The 24,997-nt window shown below is 47.3% G+C and overlaps 1 protein-coding gene across 1 annotated transcript in view; it reads right to left on the bottom strand.

Annotated features, from left to right (window-relative positions):
• Positions 1–575: 575 nt before the first annotated feature.
• Positions 576–24,997, bottom strand: part of LOC144762176 (CD5 antigen-like) — a 71,494-nt gene continuing 47,072 nt past the window's right edge. The window contains exons 4-6 of the mRNA XM_078647335.1: positions 23,546–23,866; positions 4,293–4,325; positions 576–1,060 (exon numbers count right to left, since the gene is read on the bottom strand). Of these exons, the coding sequence (XP_078503461.1) occupies positions 576–1,060; positions 4,293–4,325; positions 23,546–23,866 (839 nt within the window). The remainder of the gene's footprint in view (positions 1,061–4,292; positions 4,326–23,545; positions 23,867–24,997) is intronic.

Here is a 24,997-nt window from a genome sequence, read left to right as displayed (position 1 = left end):
GCCCTGCTATTGGCATTGTAAATGACAATTCCATTTATTTCTGTTTTAAAAACAAAAATAAAAATAAAAATAATGTCATGAGCAATGCCAATAGCTCTAACTTTAACAATGCCGAGCCATTGCATTGTAAATGCTTGTTATCATTCTCTCTCAGTGAGATGTCCTGTTGAAATCCGATCACTCTTGGTTTCAGAAAGATGCACAGAAACATTTGTTCAACTTGCTTTTAAATGAAGCTGTTTTGTTTTTTATTGAATATAATTGTCCTTTTGTGTCGCTTTAAGTATTTTGACTTTATCGTGATTTCAGAAATCTTATGAAAAGAGAACAATTGATCAGACATGCATTTTTTGCCTTTGTGTGATTACTACATATAGTAAGAGGAGAGGTGTGGCGCCGCGGCCAGGGCGACTGACGCTGTAATCTGGGGACCACGGTTCGATCCCCGGGTCCGGCGGCAGGTGAGCCCAGCACCATGTGACTCTGGGCAATAGCTCGCTTAATCTTCCCGACGGCCCCCCAGCGCCTAGAGACCCTTACGGGTGATTGTGCGCTTTACAAATGTGGACTTTACTTTACATATAAGCTCTTCTTCTCCACCCAAGGCAGATGTGCGGATATATTTTCTCTTTGAAGGCGGCGGTGAAGGTGTAGATGTGCTTCTGTGTGTCGGCGTCGTAGAAAGACACCAGCCCCTCCTCGTAGTCCACGAAGATCCCCACTTTGTAAAGCTTCCCTCCAAAGATATGCTCTTTGTTTGTTTCATCTATAACAGTATGACTTGAATATCCTTGGCTCAGGAGCCAGTAGCCATTGTTGGGAGTCAGGGCCTGGACCTTTCCTTTTACTGACTCGGTGGCGACCCCCAGCTTCCACTGGTTGGACTTCGATTCCTCCTTACTCGGTACCCTTTCGATGTTCACCTCCCAGTACCACCTCCCAAAGAGGACCCCTGTGGACCCCGGGACACAGCGGTAAATTGCAAGGTTGCGGAGTTCCTTCCCATCACTGCTGATGAGGAGGGTCGCGTCTGCAGCCGTCGGATCCACCGACAGGGGCGCTGCGGAGACAGAAAACAGCATCAGGCCACTCACAAAACTTGTCAACACTTCTAAGAATGCGCAGAATTTGCAGGTAGAGAAAAATATATTTTAAAAAAGGGGCTGATTTGCAAGCCCCTGGCACCATCGATGCATCACTTTTAATATGGGGCAAAGTAACGCACCAGTGGCGCAACAGCCTTGTAAATTAGTCCCTATTAACAACTAATAATAGTGGCACATTATCAAGGGCCGGCGATAAATATCGCAAAGGAGCGCTTGTACTAGTGCAGAGTGAGCAGACACATATTTACCAATGGTTCAGCAGGTGCAGCGGCACAGGGCACGGCTGGTGATGCCACGCCTGTGCCAGTGCAGTGTGAGCAGACACATATCTTGCAATGATTCAGTGGGTGTAGTGGGTGCAGTGGCACCAGGACCTACTGGTGATGCCGCGTCCACATTAGCGCAGTGTCATGTGAGCCGTACCTAGCAATGAAATGAATTGAAATGAAATGAAATAGCATTTATAAAGCGCATGGTTACCCAGAGGCATCCCAGCGCTACGGTAGAACCAGTGCTACTGTAGCAATCAGTTTGGAAAATGCCAGGGGGCAGATTTATGTTACCTGGCGCATCCCTGGGGATGCGCCAGTTAATGTGCGCCACAGTGCGCCACTGCTCCGCCACCCATGGTGCGCCGCATTTACAATGCGGCACACCATGGTGCAAGGCAGTGAAGATGCGTGACGCATCTCTCAGCGCACGGGCGGCGCATTGCAGGACTCCTGCAATGCACAGGGGCCACCACTTCAGTGTATGGTGCGTCACCCTTACGCCTGCAGGAATTGACGTAGAAAGTGACTGAGTGAAATCTCATAGATTTCACTCAGCCGCTTTTAGGAGGCGTTCCTGCGCAGGGACCCCCCCCCCTGCGCAGGAACGCCTCCTTATGCGTCACGTTGTAAATAGGGCGCATTGTTTGCGCCGCCGTTGCGTCACATTACGTGACGCAATTGCGGCGCAAGGAGGCGCAAGAGCCTCATAAATCTGCCCCCAGGTCTTTAACTTCTTACGAAAGACAGAATGGTCTGGCTCTTTGTGCAGCTGCCGCGGCTAGGAATTCCTGCAGCGTTACAGGAAAAGCGTCGGCTGCCGCTTCGGGACCTCCTAATTCTAGGAACTGACGCCAAGTGGAGCTCATTTGATGGATTGATAGGGTGGGACGAATGAAGCAATAATATCAGGTCCCTCGGTGAAGGGTTTTGAAACTAGCCCTTTCCTGAGTAGGAAGCCTATGTAAAGACCTAAGGGCAGATTTAGCGGACTGGCGGCTGGGGACACCTTCAAGAATCCGCGCGGCGCGATTTCGCATTGTTTGAAGTTTCTTCAACACCGCAACAGGAGCACCGAGGTAGAGGGCGTTGCCTTAATCCAGGCAGGATGAAACAAGTGCCTGGACTTCAACCTTTCTTGCTAAAAGGGGAAGCAGAGGCAAACATTTTAGGCAACAGTTTTAAGATGCCAAAGCAGGAAGCAACAGCTTCCCTTGCTTGAGTTTCAAAGCTGAGCGCATCGCCTACCAAAAGCCCAAACTCTTTATTTCAGGCTTGGGGGCAAGGGGAGGGCCCAAGCACGCTGGCCAGATGGAACCAATCTCGAGGGGGAAGGCAGAGTGAGCAGAGCCATACCTACCAATGGTTCAGCTGGTGCAGTGGCACCAGGCCAGACTGGCGATGCCACGCCTATACTGGTGCAGAGTGAGCAGAGGCACACCTAGCAATGATTCAGCAGGTGCAGGGGCACCAGGCCCAGATGGCCACACATGTGCAGTGTGAGCAGAGGTCTAGGTCTCAATGGTTCAGCTAGTGCAGTAGCTCCAGTCCCACCAAACTGCGCTTTTGTACTCGTGCAGTGGGATGAGAAGGGCAGCAATCTCAGTTGAAGAAAGTGCAGTGGTGTTTCCTTTGTGGGAGCAGAATAACTTCGCACCCCCACAATGCTGGGCAGAAAGTGTCAAAATGAAAATGGTAATAAAATGATTTTATTCCAAATGTACTTTTTGACACTTTCTGCCAGCACATGGACTACGACAGCAGGGCAGAGCCAGTGCATCACTGCTGCCAATTATTTGCAGTAGTTAGGAGTGGCCAGGTAAGTTTGAAGTGCACAGGTTGGTTTGGCCGGCTACATTGCTACAGCCAAACCAACATGCCCGATTCAAACATCTCCAACTAGTTTACTTGGACATATGGTTTGGAAAGCAGGCACAGTCATACAATGCCTTTTGCAGCATTACGCCTGCCTGCTCCAGGCAATCAAGTAGAGTCTTGACTGGATGAGAGAGTTGGCTGTGGGGTTTGTGCTTGGAGGACGTGCTTCAGGACATCAATTGGCAGTGTAAGGTAAGTGATTTTTTCAATGTGTATATACATAATAATGTGTATTTTATTATGTATATTAGTATGTGTGTTTTTATGTGTATATGGTATATTTTTTGCCCCCTCCAATGAGATTTGCCACCAACTGCACCTGAGTGCTTACCCGTGAAGCGGGTGGTCCCCCTGAACAAAGGCCATTAACGCGTGTGTTAGATGCATGTTAAACTTCAGGACAAACCCAGCGGCAGCCAGCCCAGGTAAGCCTGGTGAGGTGGTGGGTTGGGCATGAGTCGACAGATGACAGAATAAGTATATTTAAATAAATAAATATTATCTATTCCGTTGACTCCCCCCGCCCCCACCATGTCCCGCCCCTCCTTACCGCGCTTAGCTGTACCGGCTGTCACCGGCCAAACCTACAAATAGGTCTTTGCTAACATCAGAGACCATTTTTACTACGGTGTAAGTGTGGCATATTAGTGTAACAGGTGGTAATGTGCAGGCAATTGTGCCTAATGCCTCATGTTACTGTCTCCAGAGGATCATATTTTTAGCAACTAGGAAACCCCTTCAAGCCGCTACACATACAGTCTCACGTGATCTCATATTCTAAGATAGTGCCCATCTGCCTTTCTTTCTTCAGTGCACAGAAAGACCAAAATAGCTATTAACACTTTTTAAGGTTGCTGTGGTGAAAAAGATGCCATCCAACCTTCTGCCTTCAGATTGGTCTCTCTAGACATGGAGAGTTTGTAATATAGCTCTTCTGGGTAACAAGTCATACTTGTTGCATATGTTTGTGCAACCTGTACCAGTTAGGGAGTGGACTAAAGATATATATTCAAGGATGCAAAACAACTTATAGACGTACCTCTGAAGACTGTCGGGTCAAAAACACGACTCTCTGCAAAGATAAAAGAGAAACATAACACAATATTATTCTTACGTTGTTTCTCGGTTATATGCTGGTAATATGCACATCAATCAGCGGTATTCCTATGGTGTCCTACAACACCCCCCTTCCAAGGAGGCATGCAGGGATGCATTATTGTATTTACCACCCTCTCCACCCTCAGACCGAAAGGAAAAAAAAATTGCTGGAGGCCCAACATACAGTTACATGGCCAACCATCTGCATCCCACTCTGACAGGGAGGCATTACCATATTTACTTTGCTTTCCTCTCACGCCTACCTCTCAAAGCTTCAACAATGAATCAGAAGCTTTAACCCCTTTACTGCGGTGGCTATTCCGCCGCAGTGCTAAGGGGGCGGGGCGGCCGCGCGGCGGCCGCGTGCTGGCGTCGGTTGAGCTGTGCTCGTGACGGAGCGGTTCCGTCACGGCCCGCCCCGCTCCTCCCCAGAGCAGCTGAAATAAGGAGAAATATTTGTAGTTCTTTCCATTTTTCATGTGAAAGAGAAAAATATCTATTGCGACTGTTATTTGTACAGGAAGTTTCCCCTTCCTACATCAAAACTATCCTGCATGTAACACAGGCTCCCATGCACCATGGTACAGGCCTGCCTACTTTGGAGTTGTTGAGCAAATTGTGCGCCAGCCCAGGGGGAAAGGCCACACGGCATTTCATAAATACGGTACATTCCTGCCCTTTCTCACTGGTGTAGGGCAGCGCAGCAAGAAGATGTGCAGCATTGCCCTATTAAAAGACCCCTTGCTCACCAACCTAGTTGGTTGCATTCTTCATTATTGGAATCCCACCGGACGAACCTAATAAATCAAGTGTGCTTCAACACCTGATTACAGTGGAGAGGGTTTTTTTTGGCTAGGGAGGTTATTTATCTCACAATAGGAAAGGGTGAATTAAAAGTACCCAGCGATGTGGTATATTTTTATAGTGGCAACTTTTTTCTGATCTTTTTTATTTATTGTTTATCCCTCTATATTCCTGATTGTATATTTTGGCTTTTATTCTACTTTTTGTGTGTTTTTAAGTGTGTTTTTCAAAGTTTTTAAATTACTTGCTTTTTAAAATTATTTTTTACTTCCGTCCATACTTCCTACATTTTCTTTTCCACCACCTTCAGAACCATAGTGAAGAGTCTGAAGAAGAGACTAAAGGCCAGGGGAAGAGGAGGAGTGAGAGCCGCAACTGCCTTCCTTGCAGAGGGAGTCGCGCAGAAGGAGTGCAGACTTGGGCCTTGTTTTCTGAGGTGGAGGTGGCCACACTGGTTTGTTTTTTGTCCAGTGCCACCTTCCCTTAACCCTGGCGGCAGGCGGCATGCCTGGGTCTGGGTATGCGCTACGCGAGTGTCACCGGCAGTGGGAGGGGGTGCGCTGGGCAGTGTTTCACTGTTCTGGGGTCTGGTGCGCCCATAACCAGTTGACGTACTGGTGGTCAGACATCCTGGACCGGTAGTAGGACCTGTTGGACCTGGTAGGTGTTGAGGTCCACGGGCTTGGTGAGTAGGTAATTATATTACTATTTTGTTCTTCTGTTCTGTGTTATTGCAAATATAATTTTTTACATGCGGGTAACTTATGTTTAAAACTCTTATATTATGTGATTGTTATTCTCCCAGACAGGTGATCGGCGCTACTAACTAATCGTACTTGTTTGCAACTTTGTTTTCCCTTGGGCTGGTTATGTAAGAGAGTTTGCGGAATTTAAATGAACAGCAACCAACCAATATGGTGTATGCATGCGTCCATCTATGCAGTTAAGAAGAATAAATGCAGACTCAGGTATTGGCCCTTCAAAGGGGGTTGGATTTGAGACTGGGAGATGATTGGGAATGTGATTGGAACTTAGGCGGAAATATCATTTTTTTGCAATTCATTCCAAAAGTCTGGAATAGGCAGTCTAGCTATGTTTAGGATTCAGGAATCGAAATGGAACTGTGGAATAATTAAGAAAGGATGGTGCACAACTGCGATACTAGTCTACTAGTCTACTACTAGTCGATCTGATTTAGGATACGTCAATGTCATTGCTATTGATGTTTTCTGTCTAAAAATATTTTTAGAGCGATTATTTAATATATATTTATTTAACACAAATAATTTTTTGTCTCCTTAACATGTTAAGCGCGCCCGTCGGCCAACGGCCTTCGTCGGCACTACCTCGGTAGTGCTCCGCACGTCCGTTGGCCAGCGCGGCCCCGCCCACTCAATAGAACGCCCCGCACTGCGGCAGAATTGCTGCCACGGTAAATGGGTTCATTATGTCTCACTGGGCTCGGTTGGAAAGAGGGTTCCCATAGTTACCCCCTGAAGCCTTGGGGTAAAGTGGGGCATGCTTAGGGCCTCTAAAGTCAGTTTCTAGCAGCTGTTCCATGTCAGACAAATGTAGTCGGAAAGGCTGTCCGAATCCGACATCATAATACATTGGCATGAAGCTCAGGGGCATATTATCAAGCATGGCGTAATAATTATCGCCGCTTTAGTGGTAGAAAACTGCTGCTAACTCAGCAATATTGGGCTTGTTAATATGCTGTAGAGAATTCCCTATTGAAGCCCATGTTCACATCAGCTTCTATGGGAATTCACAAGGGCATATTATCAATCCCATTATCGCCGCTTTAGCAGCAGTATTCTGCCGCTAAAGTGGTGATAATTATAACACCATTCCTTGATAATATGCCCCTCAGTCTTAGAGCTGTACAATTTGTCTCCGACCAACTCGTAGTCTCTGAATGCCAGTCAGAACCGAGTCGGACAGACTGAAGAGTTACCTTCCATCATAATCAGTCGGTCAGAAGTGTTTCTGAGTCGGTCGGAAATATGGTTTCCGATTCGGGTTAGGAAAATCTGAATGCCCTTCGGAGCCTTTCCAACCGACATCATAATAAGGCCTCATTCTTCAATCAGATCATCCTTTGAGCTGTTATTCATTTCTCTGTCAGGTACTGCATTTACTTTATCCTTTGCAGATTGACACACCTTTGCAAAGTGTCCAACTTTTCCACATGATGCACTTAACATTCTTAGCCGGACAGGCATGGCCATTACCATGGTTACGGAACCCACACCAGAAACAAATGTTTTTCTCATTGGAACACTAATCCTTACTATCTTTTTTTCATAACACATTTTTTACTCTGCCCCTTTTTCTTAGTGCTCCAATTTTCTTTGATGACTGCCTGCCCACTCTGTTCTTTCTGGGTCAACTTTTTACAAGACTTGCGTGATAACTCTGTGCTGTTCACAATTAGGCCTGGGGGAGCTTACACAGTTTGATTGCATGGAATTTCACAGAGTTACTGAAAACCTCTGCTGAATTCAGTGGAGTTCCGCAAGCTGGTAAAGTATACATCTACTGGTGAAAACTCATTCCTGAATAACTGCTCCCACCCTCGTTGTTATAGGGCAACATACAGTACAAACAAGTAGCAATTCAGAAAGTTTCAAGGTTTAAGACAGTCAGATGCCTGAAGTCTGTTTTAGAAGAGACAAGGGGCCTCATTGCGATGTTGGGTGAAACTCCGGAGATGGGGTTTCAAGTCAATTTTAGTTCAATTTAGGTGAACAGTAACAAAAGCAAATACATTTTCGGAGGAAAAATGAAGACATTTAATTTGTGGAAATAACCAGACAAATTGGTATCATTCTAAAGCGTCCTGTGCATTTAATCACATGACTAAAATTGCAGCAGCAGTATGTTTGTTAATGTTAACCGTGAAATATAATGTCAAGAAAATTTGAGCGATCATGGTAAAAAATTGAGGGGCGACAAATTGGCTTCCAGACCATCACTTAATGTCCTATTACGTATGGTAATCTTCATTACTTCGGGTCCCGTACTCCTCGACACCTTCGTCTACAAGTGAGATCATTCTATTTCCGACAGAAAAAAGAAAGAAGGAATGCTGGACTTACCCCCAACCCCCCTCCCACCGGGAGTACAAAAGGGTACATGTCCCAGCATTCCCTCTGAAATACCAAGCCCAAGATGAAGGCCGGCACACAAAGGGAGGGAGAAAGTCACGAAGGTGTCGAGGACTACGGGACCCGGAGTAATGAAGATTACCATACGTAATAGGACATTACCCCCAGGTCCCTCTGTCCTCGACACCTTCATCTACAAGTGAGACATACCAAGCAGCAACCCGGCATTCATCCACAAGAAAAAACACAACAAACCACCAGGACAGCACAGAAACCCTGAGATTTATTGGAAATACAGAAATCAAGGGCGAGCACAACCCAACACCCCTAAAGCAAAACCGCCCTCCACACCCAGCAAATTCTGAAGGCGATAATGTTGGATGAAAGCATTTGGAGAAGCCCAAGTGGCCGCCCTACAAATCTCAGAGAGAAGAACATCCCTGGACCTCAGCCCAAGACGCCGCCACCCCTCTAGTAGAACGACCATGGACACCCACCGGAGGAGGGGAACCAGAAAGAGAGTAGGCCAAAGAAATGACCTGCTTCAGCCATCTACCAATCGAGACAGAGGAAACCTTGCGGCCATGGAAAGCAGCCCCAAAGGAGACAAAAAGGGAATCCGAAACACAAAAGGCAGAAGTGCGCTCCAGATACACACGCAGAGCTCCGCACACATCCAGCAAGGACCAACAAGGACCCCCTGGGGAATCAAAATCAGGGCCCAAAACAGGCAAGACCAACTCCTGGGCCCGGTGAAACTGAGAAGCGACCTTAGGCAGGAAAGCAGAATCAAGGCCAAGAACCACCCCACCCTCCGAAAAGGACAAGAAAGGTTCACGCGCCATCAAGGCCCCCAACTCACCAAGGCGTCGAGCAGAGGCGATGGCCACCAGAAACACCACCTTCAAGGTAACAAACTTCAAGTCCACGTCCGACAAGGGCTCAAAAGGAGGATCCAGCAAAGCCCGAAGGAACAAAGGCAAATCCCACAAAGGAAATGAAGGCCTGGACACAGGACGAGAAAGGGAAAACCCACGGAGAAGACGAGAAACCAAGTCCTCATCATCCGACAGGGTCCCCCACAGGAAACGAAACGCACTCTGAGCCCGCAAAGTGGACACAGCCCAACCCCTCTCGAAACCTTCCCACAAAAATTGAAGCACAGTCTGCAAGGAATACAGCAAAGGGGAAAGGCCCAACCCCGCACACCAACGTCTGAAATTACTCCAATGACGATCATAAGATCGGAGGGTAGAAGGTCTACGGGAAGCCTGAAGAGCCACAGCGAAATGCTCAGGGAAGCCACGTCGCTGCCACCCCTGCCTCTCAACCTCCACACCGACAGCCGCAACCGGAGAAGAGACAGGGACGGGGACGAACGCAGGGGAGACGGGGACAGGGGGAGAAACCAAGGGCCCTGGATCGCCAACAGACGAACCGTCGGAAACCAAGACCTCCGAGGCCAAAAGGGCAGGACCACAACCACATCCCAAGACTCCAGACACAAGCACGCCAGAAACCGAGGAATCGGTACAAAAGGGGGTGGTGATGGATGGAGCATCTGAACCAATCAAACACTCACACCCAGTCAAAAGATCTGGGTTTGATCCATCACCGTTCTTTAGCCCACTCTGCCACCCCAGTTCAGACATGGCTATATGCAAATCAGTCTGACCCTGTGCCTCATGGGAACAGTCCAGCCCGAACTGCCAAGCCATGCCTTCCCTGGACCGGAAACAAGCTTCCGAGGACTGGTTTCTGGCATTCCAGCCGTCTTCAGCCCGGCTTGCTTGAATCCAGTGGCAAAGTGAGCAAGGGACTCACGTCTGAAACCGAGGAATCAGCGCCAGAGGAGGAAAGGCATAAAGCAGGCGCGGAGGCCAAGGAACCGACAGGGCATCCACCCCCCAACAACCTTCCTGCAGGAATCGGGAGCAGAAGCAAGACAGCTGCGCATTCTGCCGGGAGGCAAAGAGGTCCAGAAAGGGACGCCCAAACTTCACGCACACAAGCCGAAACGCAACCTGGGTGAGAGACAACCCCAACGACCCCGGAAAGCAACGACTCAGGGCATCCGCCACAAAGTTGTCCACTCCCCGAATGTGAATCGCTGCCAGAAAGACAGAAGGTGACCCTCCGCCCAACAGAACAGCGGAACAACCACAGCATTCAGAGAGGCCGAACGGACCCCCACTTGATGGTTCAGATACGCCACAGTCACCACATTGTCGGAAAGCACCAGAACGTTCCGACCCAGGAGCCTGGCACAAAACCCCATCACAGCCGACAAACCGCCGTCAGTTCCCTCCAGTTGGAGGAGCGGCGATACTCCAAGGATGGACCAACGACCCTGAAGGGACTGAGACCACAAGGTCGCCCCCCATCCCAGGGAGATCGCATCTGTAGTCAAAACCAGAGAAGGGGAAGGCTGCAGAGGGAGACCCTGAGACAGATGCAACCCGGTCGACCACCAAACAAGAGTCGGGAGGACCACGGGAGACACAGGCAGAAGGAACCCCAAATTCCCAGACACAGGATCCCAATGGGACAGAAGATAACTCCACAGGGGGCGCAGGCGGAACCGAGCCCAAGCCACCGTAAAGACCGTCGCTGCCATCAGACCCAGAAGCGGCAACCAGAGGCGGATGGAAAACAACCCCCAGCCCGAAACAGCCGAGCCAGGGAAACCAGGGTCAGGACACGAGGGACAGGCAGGAACACACGGTTGAGGTCCGTACGAAAATGGGCCCCAATGAACACCAAGTCATGAGACGGGGACAACTGACACTTTGGGATGTTGATCAGGAACCCGTGCTGACACAACGTGGAGCAAACCAACTCCCGCGCCTCCAACAACAGGACCCGGGACGGAGCATGAATCAGCCAGTCGTCTAAGTAGGGGTACACCATCACCCCCTGAAGATGAAGCCAAGCCACCAAGGGAGCCACCACCTTCGTAAAAACCCTCGGGGCAGACCGCAGAATGAAGGGCGAACACACGAAACTGGAAGTGACGCCCCTGAACACAAAACCTCAGGAAGCGACTGGACCGAGGATGCACCGGAACGTGGTAGTAGGCATCCTGAAGATCCAGGGTACACATGAAGTGTCCCGGAAGCACCAAAGGAATCACCCTCTGCAACGTCTCCATTCGAAAGGGAATTCTCAGAACCCACCTGTTCAGAACCCTCAAATCCAGAACCAGACGATAACCCCCCGTGACCTTGGGCACCAGAAAAATCAGTGAATAAAAGCCCAACCCCAACTCCGCAGGAGGGACCTCCTGAATGGCCCCCTTTATTATTAAATATCTTTTATTGAGCATGTCAGCACAATATGGGCACAAAACAATTGTAAGCGATCGCCAAGCAGCCTTGTGAGTGCTAGAGTTCAAATATAACAGAAGGGCATGCAATACGGTGCTGTACGTACAAGATCATGGTTCTACACAGCAAGCCGCCTACAACCCAACATGGGCCGGCCGCGTTTTAAACAGTGCAGTGCTATGTCATGACCAGCCCTTGCTACCGGATCGGGTATGGAAGCAGGCCCAGGATTCAGAATCAAGACCCGCGACCACCCGTCGCCCTCTCTGCCGGCCCGCACCGTCCTTTGCCAGTGCGGTTCATAGCCCGCCCAAGGTGCAGTGATTCTCTAACGACTGACACACTCCTTGAACAACAGAACCCCCGCCCCTCCAACAAGCCCAACCCCCCCATTGCCCAACAACCCCCTCCCATCCTAGCCCCAACCCCTTCCGTCCCGACCCCTCCCTTCCTCCCCATTCCCTCCCCGTGTGGTCCATGGTCACATTCCTCCTTGTATCACAGCCAATCCCACCAACCTAACGAGCGGAACTGTCACCCTTCCCCTCCTGATCAGTCTCCGTTAGCCTCAGCAATCTAAGATACCGTGGACAGGTCACTTCCACCAACTCCGAGGAAAGGAGGGCTAGAAATAGGCGCCATAGTTCAGCATACTTGGCCCCCTCTCCTGCCTTGTACAGGGAAAGCCTTTCCATACCCAGGACCATCCACAGGCGGTGGAGCCAACCCTGATACGTAGGAATTTGTGCAGAGCGCCAGTGTGCCAGAATGTTTTGTAGCGCCGAACCCAGCGCGATGGCCATCAAGCGCCCCCTCCGTGATCTTAACAGATAGGTCAATGCGTTGGGGAGCCCCAAAATGACATGTGAAGGGAAGCGTGGGATTTCTGTGTCAAAATGGGCATCCACTTCATCTAAAACCTAGCGCCAATATTCCTGCAAATATCTGCAGTGCCAAAGTATGTGTGAGAGTGCCCAATTGTCCACAACCCCGCCAGCATAAGGGATCCTTGTTACTGTCCATCTCATACAGACGCTCCGGGGTGTAGTACCAATAGGTCGCTACCTTTGTAAGAGTGTCCGTGAGTCCCATATGGTAAGCTGAGTGTCGCGCTCTGTAGTATATTCCCTCCCATTCCTTGAAGGGTCTCCCCATCTCCCGCCGAACCCTGCTCGCGCGCTCCCATCGAACCCTGCTCGCGCTGTAGGTATATCTGTGTTTGTGCATGAGCATTTTATGAATGGCCCCCTTTAGAAGAAGATCCTTCACCCCTCGAGAGAGATGAAACCTTTTGGATCGGCATGCAGGCCAAGGAGTTGGGTGGACACCGGAGTCCGGGGGGGGGGGGGCAGAGAACTCCACCAGATAACCCTCGCGCAAGATGTCCAACACCCAAGCGTCGGGACAGGACTGAACCCAGGCGTCCAGGAAGAAGCGCAGCCGCCCTCCTACCAACATCCCGGGAACCACAGCCAAGGAGTCAGCAACGGGGTTTAGCAGGAGGAGGGGACCTAGCCTTACGATTCCGACCCCGACCAGAAGAAAACTTCCCCTGGCCCTTCCGAAACTGCCTACGAGAAGAAGGGTGGAAGAAAGGTCGAGGCTTAAAGGGAGCAGGGGCAGCAGAAGAAGCCTTAAAAGAAGAAGAGTGCTACTTTTCCTTAAATAGCTTGTGCAATTTGTCTTTCAACTCCCCCCCAAACAGCATAGAACCCTGGAAGGGTATACGCAGAGCACAAGACTTCTGCGCAGAGTCCGTCTTCCAGTCCTTCAGTACAAGACTGCAACGAGCCGCCACACGAGCGCCGCCGGAGAGGGCAGCCGCCCGCACCACATCAAAAGAAACATCAGAAAGCAGCTCCACCTGACGCTCGATGTGTCCAAGAAGAGTGGAACAGTCCGTGGATTCATCCATAGACTGATAGAGGGACTTAAAGTCAGACAGCAAGGACTGCGACACGTAAGTACCATAGACACCAGCCCTCAAGGCCAGATGGGAGCCAGAATACACTTTCCGGAGAGCAACGTCAGCCTTCTTGTCCACAGGATCCCTCAGCACAGCGTCCTCCGACAAGGAAGTGCGACCCACCACACTTGCCACAAAAGAGTCAATGGGGATCGAATCCGGGAGCTCCGAAGCCATATCCTGCAGGGGGCAAAGCCGGGCCATAAAACGCGGAACTAGGATACGATCAGGATCAGCACACTCCCGCTTCAAAACATCCTTAATAAAGGGGTGCACCGGGACATCCACCGTGGCAGAACTCTGGAACTGCCTCAGCAAAGAACTACCAGAAGTACTGGGGGTAGCCACATCAGCGAAGCCCATGTTCTCCTTGACATGACGTAAAATATCCGGCAGAGCGTCCTTGTCAACATACTTCCCCTTGAGATCAGAGTCCCCTGCCACCGCAGACTCATCCCCAGAGGAGGCCCAAGAAACAGGAGCAGAAGCCGCCCCCTGCTGCGAGCTCTGCCAGCACCCATCTCAGCAATGGTCTCCTTAATTAAGCGCTTCAAACGCGCATCATCACCCCCATCAGGGCGCCTGGACTTGGCCCTACGAGAAGGAGAACAAGATGAACTTGAGGAAGAGGAAAACAACCTCTCCCTATGGTGTCACTTCTTAGAACACTTGCCCATCTTCCGAAAACGGCCAAAGAAGCACAGCACAGCAAACAGAAAGTAGCAAGAAGCAGGAATCGCCAAAAACCGCTACGCGGTACTCACCACTGCCCCGCTATTTAAGCACCAAACAATTAGCCCGGGACAGGAGCGCCTGACCTCCATGAGGACGGCAGTCAGGCCGAGGAAACCGGAAGCTGTCATCACACCACAGCCAACCCGGCTTCGAGCAGGAGGCCACGCCCCTCAGAAAGCCAGGCAGACCGGGAGGGGCGACCATCGGGCAAGCGCTGGACCACGTGGAACATCATCCACGCGAGGCCATACCAGCGTGAAACAGCCCCCACGCCACTCCCTCCAAGCCCGGCAGGGGGGGAGAGGCAGAAAGATCCAGATGACAACGTCCAAGCACGTCCAGCGCGGGAGATCCGAGCTCCTCGCGCTTCAATCGCCTCTGTCTGAATGACAGAAAAAAAGAACAGAGGGAATGCTGGGACATGTACCCTTTTGTACTCCCGGCGGGAGGGGGGATGAGGGTAAGTCCAGCATTCCTTCTTTCTTTTTTTCTGTCGGAAATAGAATTATCTCACTTGTACACGAAGGTGTCGAGGACGGAGGGACCTGGGGGTAATGCTGCCTTACATGCTTGAGTGCTTGACGAACCAGCATGATTATTCTCCTGTCAGACTGCATAATCTTTTTGGGTATTTCTCTTATGGTGGTCACTCAACATGCAATAGCTTCAATGCCCTCTAGCCATCGAAGCCTGGTATGGAGTTAGGAAGCTAAAATTCTGCGGGTACCTGCATCTCCTCGGGTACACTGAAGCCCGTTGTCGGTAGTGAATTGTTTACTAGATCAGCACACTCCAAATCATTCATTGAACACCACAAGATTGCATCAGATTGCCAGCCACAAAGCAAGGCACACAGTAAAACTGCAGCCTCCCGGGAAGACTAAAGCACAGCAAAATTGAGAGAGCAAAATCAGTACCCAAACCAACTGAACACAAAGCAACACCCACAGTGTCCGTTACCCATTAATGTATTATAATGAAAAACAGTAGGCTCTAATTTGTTCTCTTAGGTCCTGAGACGAGCGCAGTGCCAGTGTGAGAAGGAGCTTTCGTCGGGGTGGGGGCACACTCTGCCACGCCTGGTTAGCTGAGTGTTTGCCAAACTCTGTACTCCAAGTGCAGCATAGAGTGACAATACTGAGCAAACTCTAGCCCATCCGTATTCATGATATCAAGTAGTTTAACCGAGTGTAGGATTTTTTAGGGTCGGTAATTTATCTTGAATTTTTTGTCCCAACAACGAACTACTATCTGATCTCAGATAAGTTGCAATGTAAAATTCGTATTTTAATGAAGTTTGACTCTCTGGATGGGGTCCAAGAAAGTACACCACACAAGGTGGGTGCACAGGGCTTGTCTCGCACCGATGGGAGTGCGAACAACCCCCAACAGACAAATCTCCTTGCCCTGTGCTCACACTGAGGCAGTTTACAATTCTTACTGGTTCAGTGAAAATGGTAATTTTAAACAAACCTAGGGGCATATTAGCAAGGAATTGCAATATTTATTGCAAAACACGCTTAGTGCGTTTATTGTTATCGCTGCCTGTCGCTGGATATGTTAGCGGTTAGCGGAGAAAACATGCTATTAGCAATGTTTATCTCCATTGTGCTAATATATCCAGTGGTAGCGGCGAAATGCCTGAAAATTGCTGGAAATCCAGCGATAATCTCACATTAACGCCAATGGGGACTTAACCTGACAATCCACCTCCCATTGAAGAAACTGGTAAGTCATGTTTTTAGCAGGTATTAGATTATAGCGATAATCGCGCTTACCGTGACTTTTTTATCGCTTTGCCTGCATTGCTAATAGGCGATAGCTTTGTTAGCGACTGCTTTCAGTCGCTAATCGTTCGGATACACCCACTTTGCATGTCATTAGCGATAAATATCGCTGACATGCAAAGCGGGCCCCAATCCGCTCGCTATCGCCTGACAGCTGTCGCTAACTGCTGTTAGCGACAGCTTGCTAATAGGGTGATAAAAATATTGCAGCTTTAGCGGTAAAAAGTGCCACTGAAGCGGTGATATTGCTCTTGCTAATATGCCCGTTAGTTCCTTTCTAGTTGCATATAAATCAGCTGGGACTGGCCTGATAGTCGAGTCTCCATTGAAAAAGCTGTACCCAATCTGTCAATGATTTTGTAACCACACTCAAAAATGCTGTCTGTGGATAAATGCTAATGAATTCTGTCTGTGGATAAACGCTCACAAATGCTGTCTGTGGATAAACGCTCACAAATGCTGTCTGTGGATAAGGACTCACAAACAATGTCCGTGGATAAACGCTCATGAATGCTGTCTGTCGATTAATGCTAATGAATGCAGTCTGTGGATAAACGCTTATTATGAATGCTGTCGAAATGCATCTGACGGCTCTTTTTTTTTTTTTGTTTTGTCCTCATCTCCACTATGGCTGTGATCCGTCGAATCTCTGGACTGGGAGGAAAGAAAGACAGGCTGTGAATATGACACGCAAACTCAGTAAGTACTGGTAGGGTTGCGACCAATTGGTAGAGTTGCCAAAACCCAGATGCTGTGTCAATCACTCTGCACATTCTACCCTCAGCAACTTGTTATGCGGATGCTCAACCATCAGCCATATTACTTATTGCTTGAATCAACCTTTGTACCCCTCAAAGAAGGCGAGGTTGCAAAGCAGAGAAGGTATAACATGGCTTCGTAATCATCGGACGTGGGAAAAAAAAAAAAAAAAAAAAACACTCCTCTAATGAGATTAATCAAGTAAGTGCAAAAAAGCTCTTTTTTCTGGTTTCCCAGCTCTGGCTAGATCTGATTTAGATATTTGTAGCATTGAAATACGCCAGTCTTGTATGGAAGGGGGAGATACCTCTTTCCATCTCTTATAAATTTCTCTCCGGGCCACCAGGATGGAGAAGAATAAGCGATTTCTGGTTGCACTTCGCTTCTGATCTGCTACTCCGAAGATTACTAATGGAAGATCAATGGACACCGTGGAACAGATGGAAGATGGAACTTTGTTACTGATTTGATCCCAAAAGGACCTGAGTTGGGGGCAATCAAAAAACATATGTGCATCAGAGGCAGCCACTAGGCCGCACCGCGCACATGCGAGCGAACCCCCTGGGGAAAATTTGGAAAGCCTCTGAGGCGAGTAGTAGGCCCTGTGAATAGTAAAAAAAGATGGTTTCTACGGAGCCAAGCTGGTTTGACCAGGTCCCACAGAACGTTACATGATATTGACCATAAGTCGTTCAAGTTCGAGGATGGCATCATGGACCCCCATAATTTTCCGGGGAGATGAAAATCCCCGTCAATCTCCTCCAGGATTAAGTTATACCATAGAGAGACTTCCTTTGCTGCTTTTGGTTTGTCTAGCATAAGGTCTTCCAGATGGTTTGCTTCACCTAGTGGTCTATTGTGAAGCCGAGCGAGTCTATTTGGCTGTATTTCGGCTTGAGCCCAACTTGAGATTTGCAGATACTTTGATCTAGACAGCCCTGGACCTGTCTTTCTTACAAGATGTTCCCACGGCAGCAAGACTCCATCTATGAATAGGTCCCCCCAAGTAAGAATTCCAGCGTCTTTTAGTGGGATTACCAGTGCATCAGTTGTCCAGCCAGGGGGTACGGGTAGATCCCATATTGGAGATCTATTTGAATAATATCCTAATTTAGTTGCAGATCTTATATTATACCAAGTTCTTGCAAGACCCTGCAGCACCTTTAGTTTGACCTTCTTAAAAAATGTGGGGTCTCCGAACTTGAATAGAAAGCCTGACTGCCTGACTTCTTCACCCTGCAGCAATGCCTTGAACATCAACCCTATACCTTGGTCTGATGGATTTTTTTACAAAATTCGTGCATGTGTCATCTGAAAGGCCCAGGCATATATCTGAAGGTCGGGACCAGCTAAGCCACCTTTCTCCCTACGTCGCCTTAATTTCTTCCACGCGATTCTTACAGTTTTATTTTTCCATATAAATGAAGAAATACTGCTTTGCATCTTCGCCACTAATGATGTGTCAAAAAATAATGGTATAGTGTTAAAAATAAAAGTTAACTGAGGTAAAATTGACATCTTCACCAAGTTTGCACGTCCCAGAACCGTCAAAGGCAGGTGCTTCCAGGACTCCATTAATTTCCTGCATTTTTTCGCAACTATTGTAAAATTAGTAGATGCAATCAGATTGATGTCTTTGATGATTCTTAGACCTAGGTCATTGAGATTACTGCTAAGTTGACCATTGAAACCTGTTAGATCACTATTCCAAGCCATTATTTCGGTCTTGGATTCGTTAACCTCGTACCCTGAGATTTCCCCGAACTCGAGTGCTAAGTTTATAGCTGCTGGAAATGCAGTGCTGATATCCGACGTCATAATCATGACATCGTCGGCATACAGTGACACCTTTTTTTCCCAATCTCTATACTTAAAAGGCTTGATGTTATTAGCCTGGCGGATTTTTTGCGCAAAGGGCTCAATGTAGAGATCGAAAAGCAGGGGGGACAAGGGGCACCCCTGACGTGTGCCCCTTGTGATGGAGAATGACTCTGATAATCCACCGTTAACCAAAACAGAGGCCGTCGGGTTATGATATATAAGATCCACTGCTCTACAAAAAAAGTGTCCCATGCCGAACTTTTCCAAGACCCCCGACAGGTACAACCAATTGACCCTGTCGAAGGCCTTGGTGGCGTCCAACGTGAAAATTGCCAATGGTGCAGAAGAAGCTGTTGCCATGTCGATTGCTCCTATAAGGTCATACGTCAGCTCGAAGAGCTGGCGACCCTTCACGAAGCCCTTCTGATTAGAGTGTAGAACATCTGGAGCCACCTGGCTCAATCTCTTGGCTAAAAGAGATGTATAGATTTTATAGTCCGCGTTAAGTATTGAAATGGGACGATATGAACCGCAGTCGGAAGGAACCTTGCCTGGTTTCAGGATAAGTGTAATAGAAGCATTATTCCAGGAGGTAGGGGGTAACATTCCTTCTTGCAAAATTTGATTAAATATATCTACAAGAAGAGGAGAGATTTCAGTTATTAGATGTTTATATATTTCAGACGGCAAGCCGTCGGGCCCCGCCGCTTTACCTTCTTTGCTGTTTTTTATTACACTTATCACCTCTTCTTCAGTGATCCTCTTATCCAAAGATATACTTTGTTCTACGGTTAGAGATGGTAAAGAAATGCCTTCCAGCCAATCCTTTATTTTATGAGGTGAGGTGTTCATATCCTCCTGATATATATTCTGGAAAAAATCCTTGAAGGCAGATCTTATTTCAGCATCTGAAAATACGGTCCCAGCCCTGGTTTTTATACAATCTACGTTGTTCCGACTCTGATCAGTTCTGGACTTCCAGGCTAGTAATTTACCAGCCCCTTCTCCGAATTCAAAATTGGCTAACTTACTGGCTTCCCATTTCTGGAGAATACGCTGGTTAAGGATAGAAGCCAACTGCCCCTTAAGCTCTAGTAGTTTTTCCTGTTTATCCGATGTAATTGAGTCGGAAACATTATTACAAGCCTCTAGCTCAGATTGGATCAATGACATGTTGGTTTCTATAGATTACATTTTTTGGGTGTATTGCTTTCTTCGGAATGTAGTTTTGCTCTTAATAACACCCCGTAGAAAGCATTTAAAAGCATCCCAGACAATGCAGGGAGTAGCCGAGCCAATATTGAGACGAAAGAATTCCTGTATTTCTGTCCTAATACATGCAAGATCGTCCGGAGATGAAAAAAGTGAATGATCGCACGTCCATGATCTGTTCGGAGATCTGATCAAACCGACAAGTTCCAGGGAAACAGCACTGTGATCTGACAAGTGTGACGGTAAATAGGCAATATTTTTTACAGAGTCAAACAAAGTTTTGCTAATTAGAATAAAGTCAATCCTTGATTGGTGGTGATATTTGAAATTATGAAATGAGAAAATTGGTTTCTGATCTGCTCTTACTCTCCAAATATCAAGGATTCCATATTGATTCATAAATTTGAGTAAGAAAGCTCTAGATTTAGAGAATGTTTGTTGCCGGCTGGACTGAGTCTTGTCAATCAGAGAATTAAGCACAATATTAAAATCCCCTGCCATTATGACAGGTTCTGGGAAGTGCAATAATTCAGAGAATAATGTCTCTAGGACTGATGGGTCATCCCTGTTAGGACCATAGTACCCTACGATGGTGAATTGTGATCCATTTATAACTACTGCAGCTATGACCCATCTGCCTGCGGAGTCAACCTTCTGCTTTAAGATTTTTGTGGTGATTGATTTTTTAAAGAAAATCGAGACCCCTCTAGTAGTACTTGTTTGTGAAGTTGAAACAGACAAATCTATCCACTTGTTCTTTTTTATTACTTCTAACAGGTCGACTTCAGCCAGGTGAGTCTCCTGGAGTATTACGACCTGCGCTTCTAAGTCCCGTAAATATTGAATGATCCTGTTAGACCTAGGTTTGGTACGCAAGTCATTAATATTCCAGGAGAGAATCCTAAGAGTACTCATGTCAAGTGAGATTAATTCGACCCATCGTGCAGTCCTTAGCTGACAACTGAAATACTATGCCTAAGAATATAAAGCTTGTCCATAATGAACAGCAAAAAAAGAGACAGTCCACAACTATATAGGAAATGAGGATTTTTTTATTTTGTACTCCCACCCCCCCACCACCCGAGTGAAACCCTTCCAACCACCCTTGAGGAACCCTTGTTCTAACTAACCGGGACGTGTCCGGTTTTTCGGTACCCCTAACTCTTTACCAAGCCCCTGTAGGAGCGAGTTTTATAATGTAGAGGGCTGTATAGTGCTCCATCCTATTAATGAACTGGAAAAGTGTTTCTTTCCTTATCCCCTTTTTTTTCCCAATCACCCCTTAGTGCAATTTGTGCAAATTAACTTAGTATGAGTGTTTAATCTTTCGAATCCCCTGTTTTTCTTTTCCTTTCCTTTTCTTCTCCTTTTTCTCCTATCTCTACATTATCTTTCCATTATCTTTCCCCTTGCTTTTGTACTTCTCCCATTCCTTATTTATTTTTCCTTATTCTACTTATTGTCTTCGCCCTCCACCATTGGTTTACTGAAGGAAAACAAACAAAGATTTTTCCACTCCTTTTTCTTTTTCTTTTTTATTTTCTCTTGGGAGTCATAGGATGAAGGAAAGGACTAGAAACAACCACAAAAAGAAGAGTATATAGTCTGGCTCTCGTTATTTTACCCCAAGCCTCCTTCAGCCCCCTTTGCGGCTCCAAAAGTCATCAGTAGGTCATCTGCAGCCTGAACTGTGTGTATATTAAACATCTTATTGTTCATCATAATCTTCAGGGCTGCTGGAAATCTCAGCTGCACTGTAGCGCCTAGATTTCTAAATGCCTCCATTCTCCTGCCCAATTCCCATTGTCTATTTAAGGTGGCCCTTGATAGATCCGATCTTATTTGAAAGTTAAAGCCATCTTCTGACAGGGATTTTTGCTTAAGTGCTAGATTGAGAATCTGGTCCTTTAAAGTATAGGTGTGGAAGTTTACCAATACCTTGCGTGGTTTAGACCTCTGTGTATTTATTCTGAAGGGATCCCTGTGTATACGCTGTATATCCAGAGCTAGTTCCTCTTCTGAGTGATCCAAATTGAGAGACTTTTTTAAGAGCCGGACAATATATGTCTTGATATTCGAGCCTTCACTAACTTCCGGCACATTTAAGATGCGAATATTAGAGCGCCTGGAGTTATTCTCCAAAATCTCCAGCCTATCAGCTAGAGCGGTATCCTCCCCTTTTAGTTTTGTAATCTCTTCTTTGGCATTGTCCAGTTCAAGAGAGATCACAGCAACCGTCTCCTCAATGCGGTCTCACTAACATCTGTTGCTGATCCCTGATCGATGCATTACAATGAATGCTGTTTATGGGGACACAATAGGTTCCCCCCAGGCCACAATTTTGTGGGCCAGGGGAATGGAGCCCTGCTAGGGTCCTCCAATGTGGCTTTCTGACAGCGTTTTCATGTCAGGAAGGCAAACAAGGAATGGCTGTCTCAAACCACCATCATAATTCTGATGGCAAAAACGCTGTCCTTAATGTATTATGAGGAGTTTCCGATGTCATAATAGCCTCCTTGAGCCTGTTGGAAGGCATTGGTCGGTCCCTTTGACTGCTGCCTCTGACCGCACAGATTGTACTGTGTCGGTCAGACCGCAGCAAAAGTTGGCAGTCGGACCACAACTGACGAGCTATTGGTTGTGGTCCAACAGCCATTGGAATTAGGCCATTAGTGTTATTGGTGGCTCTGAGTGGCTTAACGCAACCCAGCACAAATCGCTGCTTTGCATTACTCCGCCCTGAGATGGCATTCCTTGGTCATTGTGTGGGTGCTCCCCCTCATACTATATGTGTTGCAGAATGCAGGACACATAGAAAGAGGAATATGCTGCCCAAGATTGTTTATGTGCAAGATAGAACACCTTTCTGCTCAAAAACAATCCTGAGAGGCGATTTCATTTGCTGCCGAAACGCAAACAAATATTTCTCCTTCAAAAGTTTTGGTGCTTCCCCGTCCATGGGTGCTGCATTGGAAAAACCAAAGCAATGCCCAAGGAACCCCTCCCTGCGGAAGACTATGGTTGAAATAACACATGTAGAGGGGATGGTCCCTGACAATAATGCCGCTTACACAATAGTAACATGAGTAGTTAATCGTTGGGTTTGGTTACCAAATATGTTGGTTACTTAATTTGAAGTCATGCTTCTTTCTTCCATGATGTCTTCAGCATCATCTTTATATATCATTTCTCATGACGTTGATTGAGTTATTGTATCAAAAACAAGCCTAGAACCATAAAGAACAATCAAAGTTAGGAAGGAAAACCCATCTGTTCCAACTCTTGATTGTGCCTTACAATGGACACTTCTTCACTTTATGACCTGCACATACTGAAGGGACAGAAGTGACAGGGTCTGATGCTAGACATACGTCATCTGCATATAGGAGTGTCACACTAGGCCTCCTTCTGCATTTGTTGCCTTCAAAGACTTTGCAATCTCTGGAGGGCATTGCAAGACTCTGTAGCTCGTAATAAATCCAATTCAGTTTGACAAATTACTTTTCTACATCTCCTAAGATTAATATTTTTTTGTTTTATTCATTTATTTTATGATTTATGATAGTAATGTGATGTTCTTATGTCTTGTGCATTTTTTTATTAATCCAACTGTACTTTTCTAATTAGTTTGTGACTTTCGATGAAGTTGAAGGACTGCTGTTGGCTTCTCTTACCTCTGCACTGCACTCCACCATCGCTCCTCCACGGGCAGCTGTTGACTCCCCATGAAGCGCGTGGACAATCGATGAGAGACCTTTCTGCTCCTGTGCACTTGACGTCACTCATCCACACGGGGAAGACGCCACTTCTGAATATATCATTTCTTGTTTCTGCTCTGATTGCTGATCCACAGTTGAGTTGTCTACAGACCACCTCAGCATCCTTCACATCCCAGTCGCTATCACAGACCGTCCCCCAGCGATTCTCGTGTTTGATCTCCACCCTCCCACTGCAGGCGTCCCCGGAATTCACCAACCGGACGGTGTCAGCTCCCCCTGTGAGCAAAGGACCAGAAGGAACAGGTCAGAAAATTGATCACAAAGGAATCTAATCTAATTTGTGAGAACAATTGTCATCAAATCTTTTGAACAACCATCTGCCCTTATTGTCATCTCTTATTGACTACTGTGGCAAGTGTATTACCAGATCACACTCAGTGGTTAGTGCTCAAAATCAACTCAGAACTATTCAAGGCTACCTAAGTGACTTCAGAATTTGTATATTAACACATGGGACAAAAGCACAGTTTATGATGACTCGGTTGACTGACCTGGTGATTAATACATGACACACACGTAGAAAGCACCAAATATGTTGTCCTTTTGGGGGAGCTCTTCTTGATGAGCCCCCAGATGGAACACCTCCCTACAAACACATGTAGAACAATCATATCATGTTCTCGCTCATCAGACCTGCCAGTAGTTCTAGGTGGTTTATTAAAATCCATCTTACAATGTTAAATTTAGGGTACCTGGTGGCCTTAAATAAACTCTTTTAGAAATAACACATTTACGAGGGTTCAGTGGGTGGGTTGATTGAGGCTCGTACAGTAGAGTAAAAGGCGCCTCTTTAAAGCACAGAGTGCTGTCTTTGGTCCCTGCTGAGATGATGGAGGCCCCCCTCTGCCATCACAACAGGTGAACCACCCACCTTTTCTAGAGCTCTATGCCTGCCAGGCAGGGAGAACTGGGCAGCCAATGCCTCCATCAGAGCAGGGGATGCCCCAAAGCTGACATGGCCACCGTGCTTCCTTTAACCCGCTCAGCGTTTATGCACTGTTCACATCTACACTCCAAAAGCAGAGTTTATAATGGGCATTCTTTGTTTACTGTGTCTGGGAATGTAATGCCTCGCATGGTGGACCAGGGAAGGAGAGTGAAAGTTAGTTAGAAAGTTATGCTTTTGTGTAAGTCTGCAATAGTAAACCTAGGCTGTGCATGTGAGAATGAAATGAAGTAAGACACAGCAAAGTCTTTCACCACTCACCTGTGAGTATATCTGTGATATAATATTTATAGATAGATAGATAGATAGATAGATCGATAGATAGAGAGATAGATAGATAGAGAGAGATAGAGAGATAGAGTGACAGCGATAGATAGATAGAGTGAGGGCGAGAGATAGAT

The sequence above is a fragment of the Lissotriton helveticus genome, chromosome 6, assembly GCF_964261635.1.
Source record: "Lissotriton helveticus chromosome 6, aLisHel1.1, whole genome shotgun sequence".
In the NCBI taxonomy this organism is placed as follows: Eukaryota; Metazoa; Chordata; class Amphibia; order Caudata; family Salamandridae; genus Lissotriton; species Lissotriton helveticus.
Note: the sequence above shows the minus strand (reverse complement) of the source record. Positions and strands in the feature narration are given on the sequence as shown.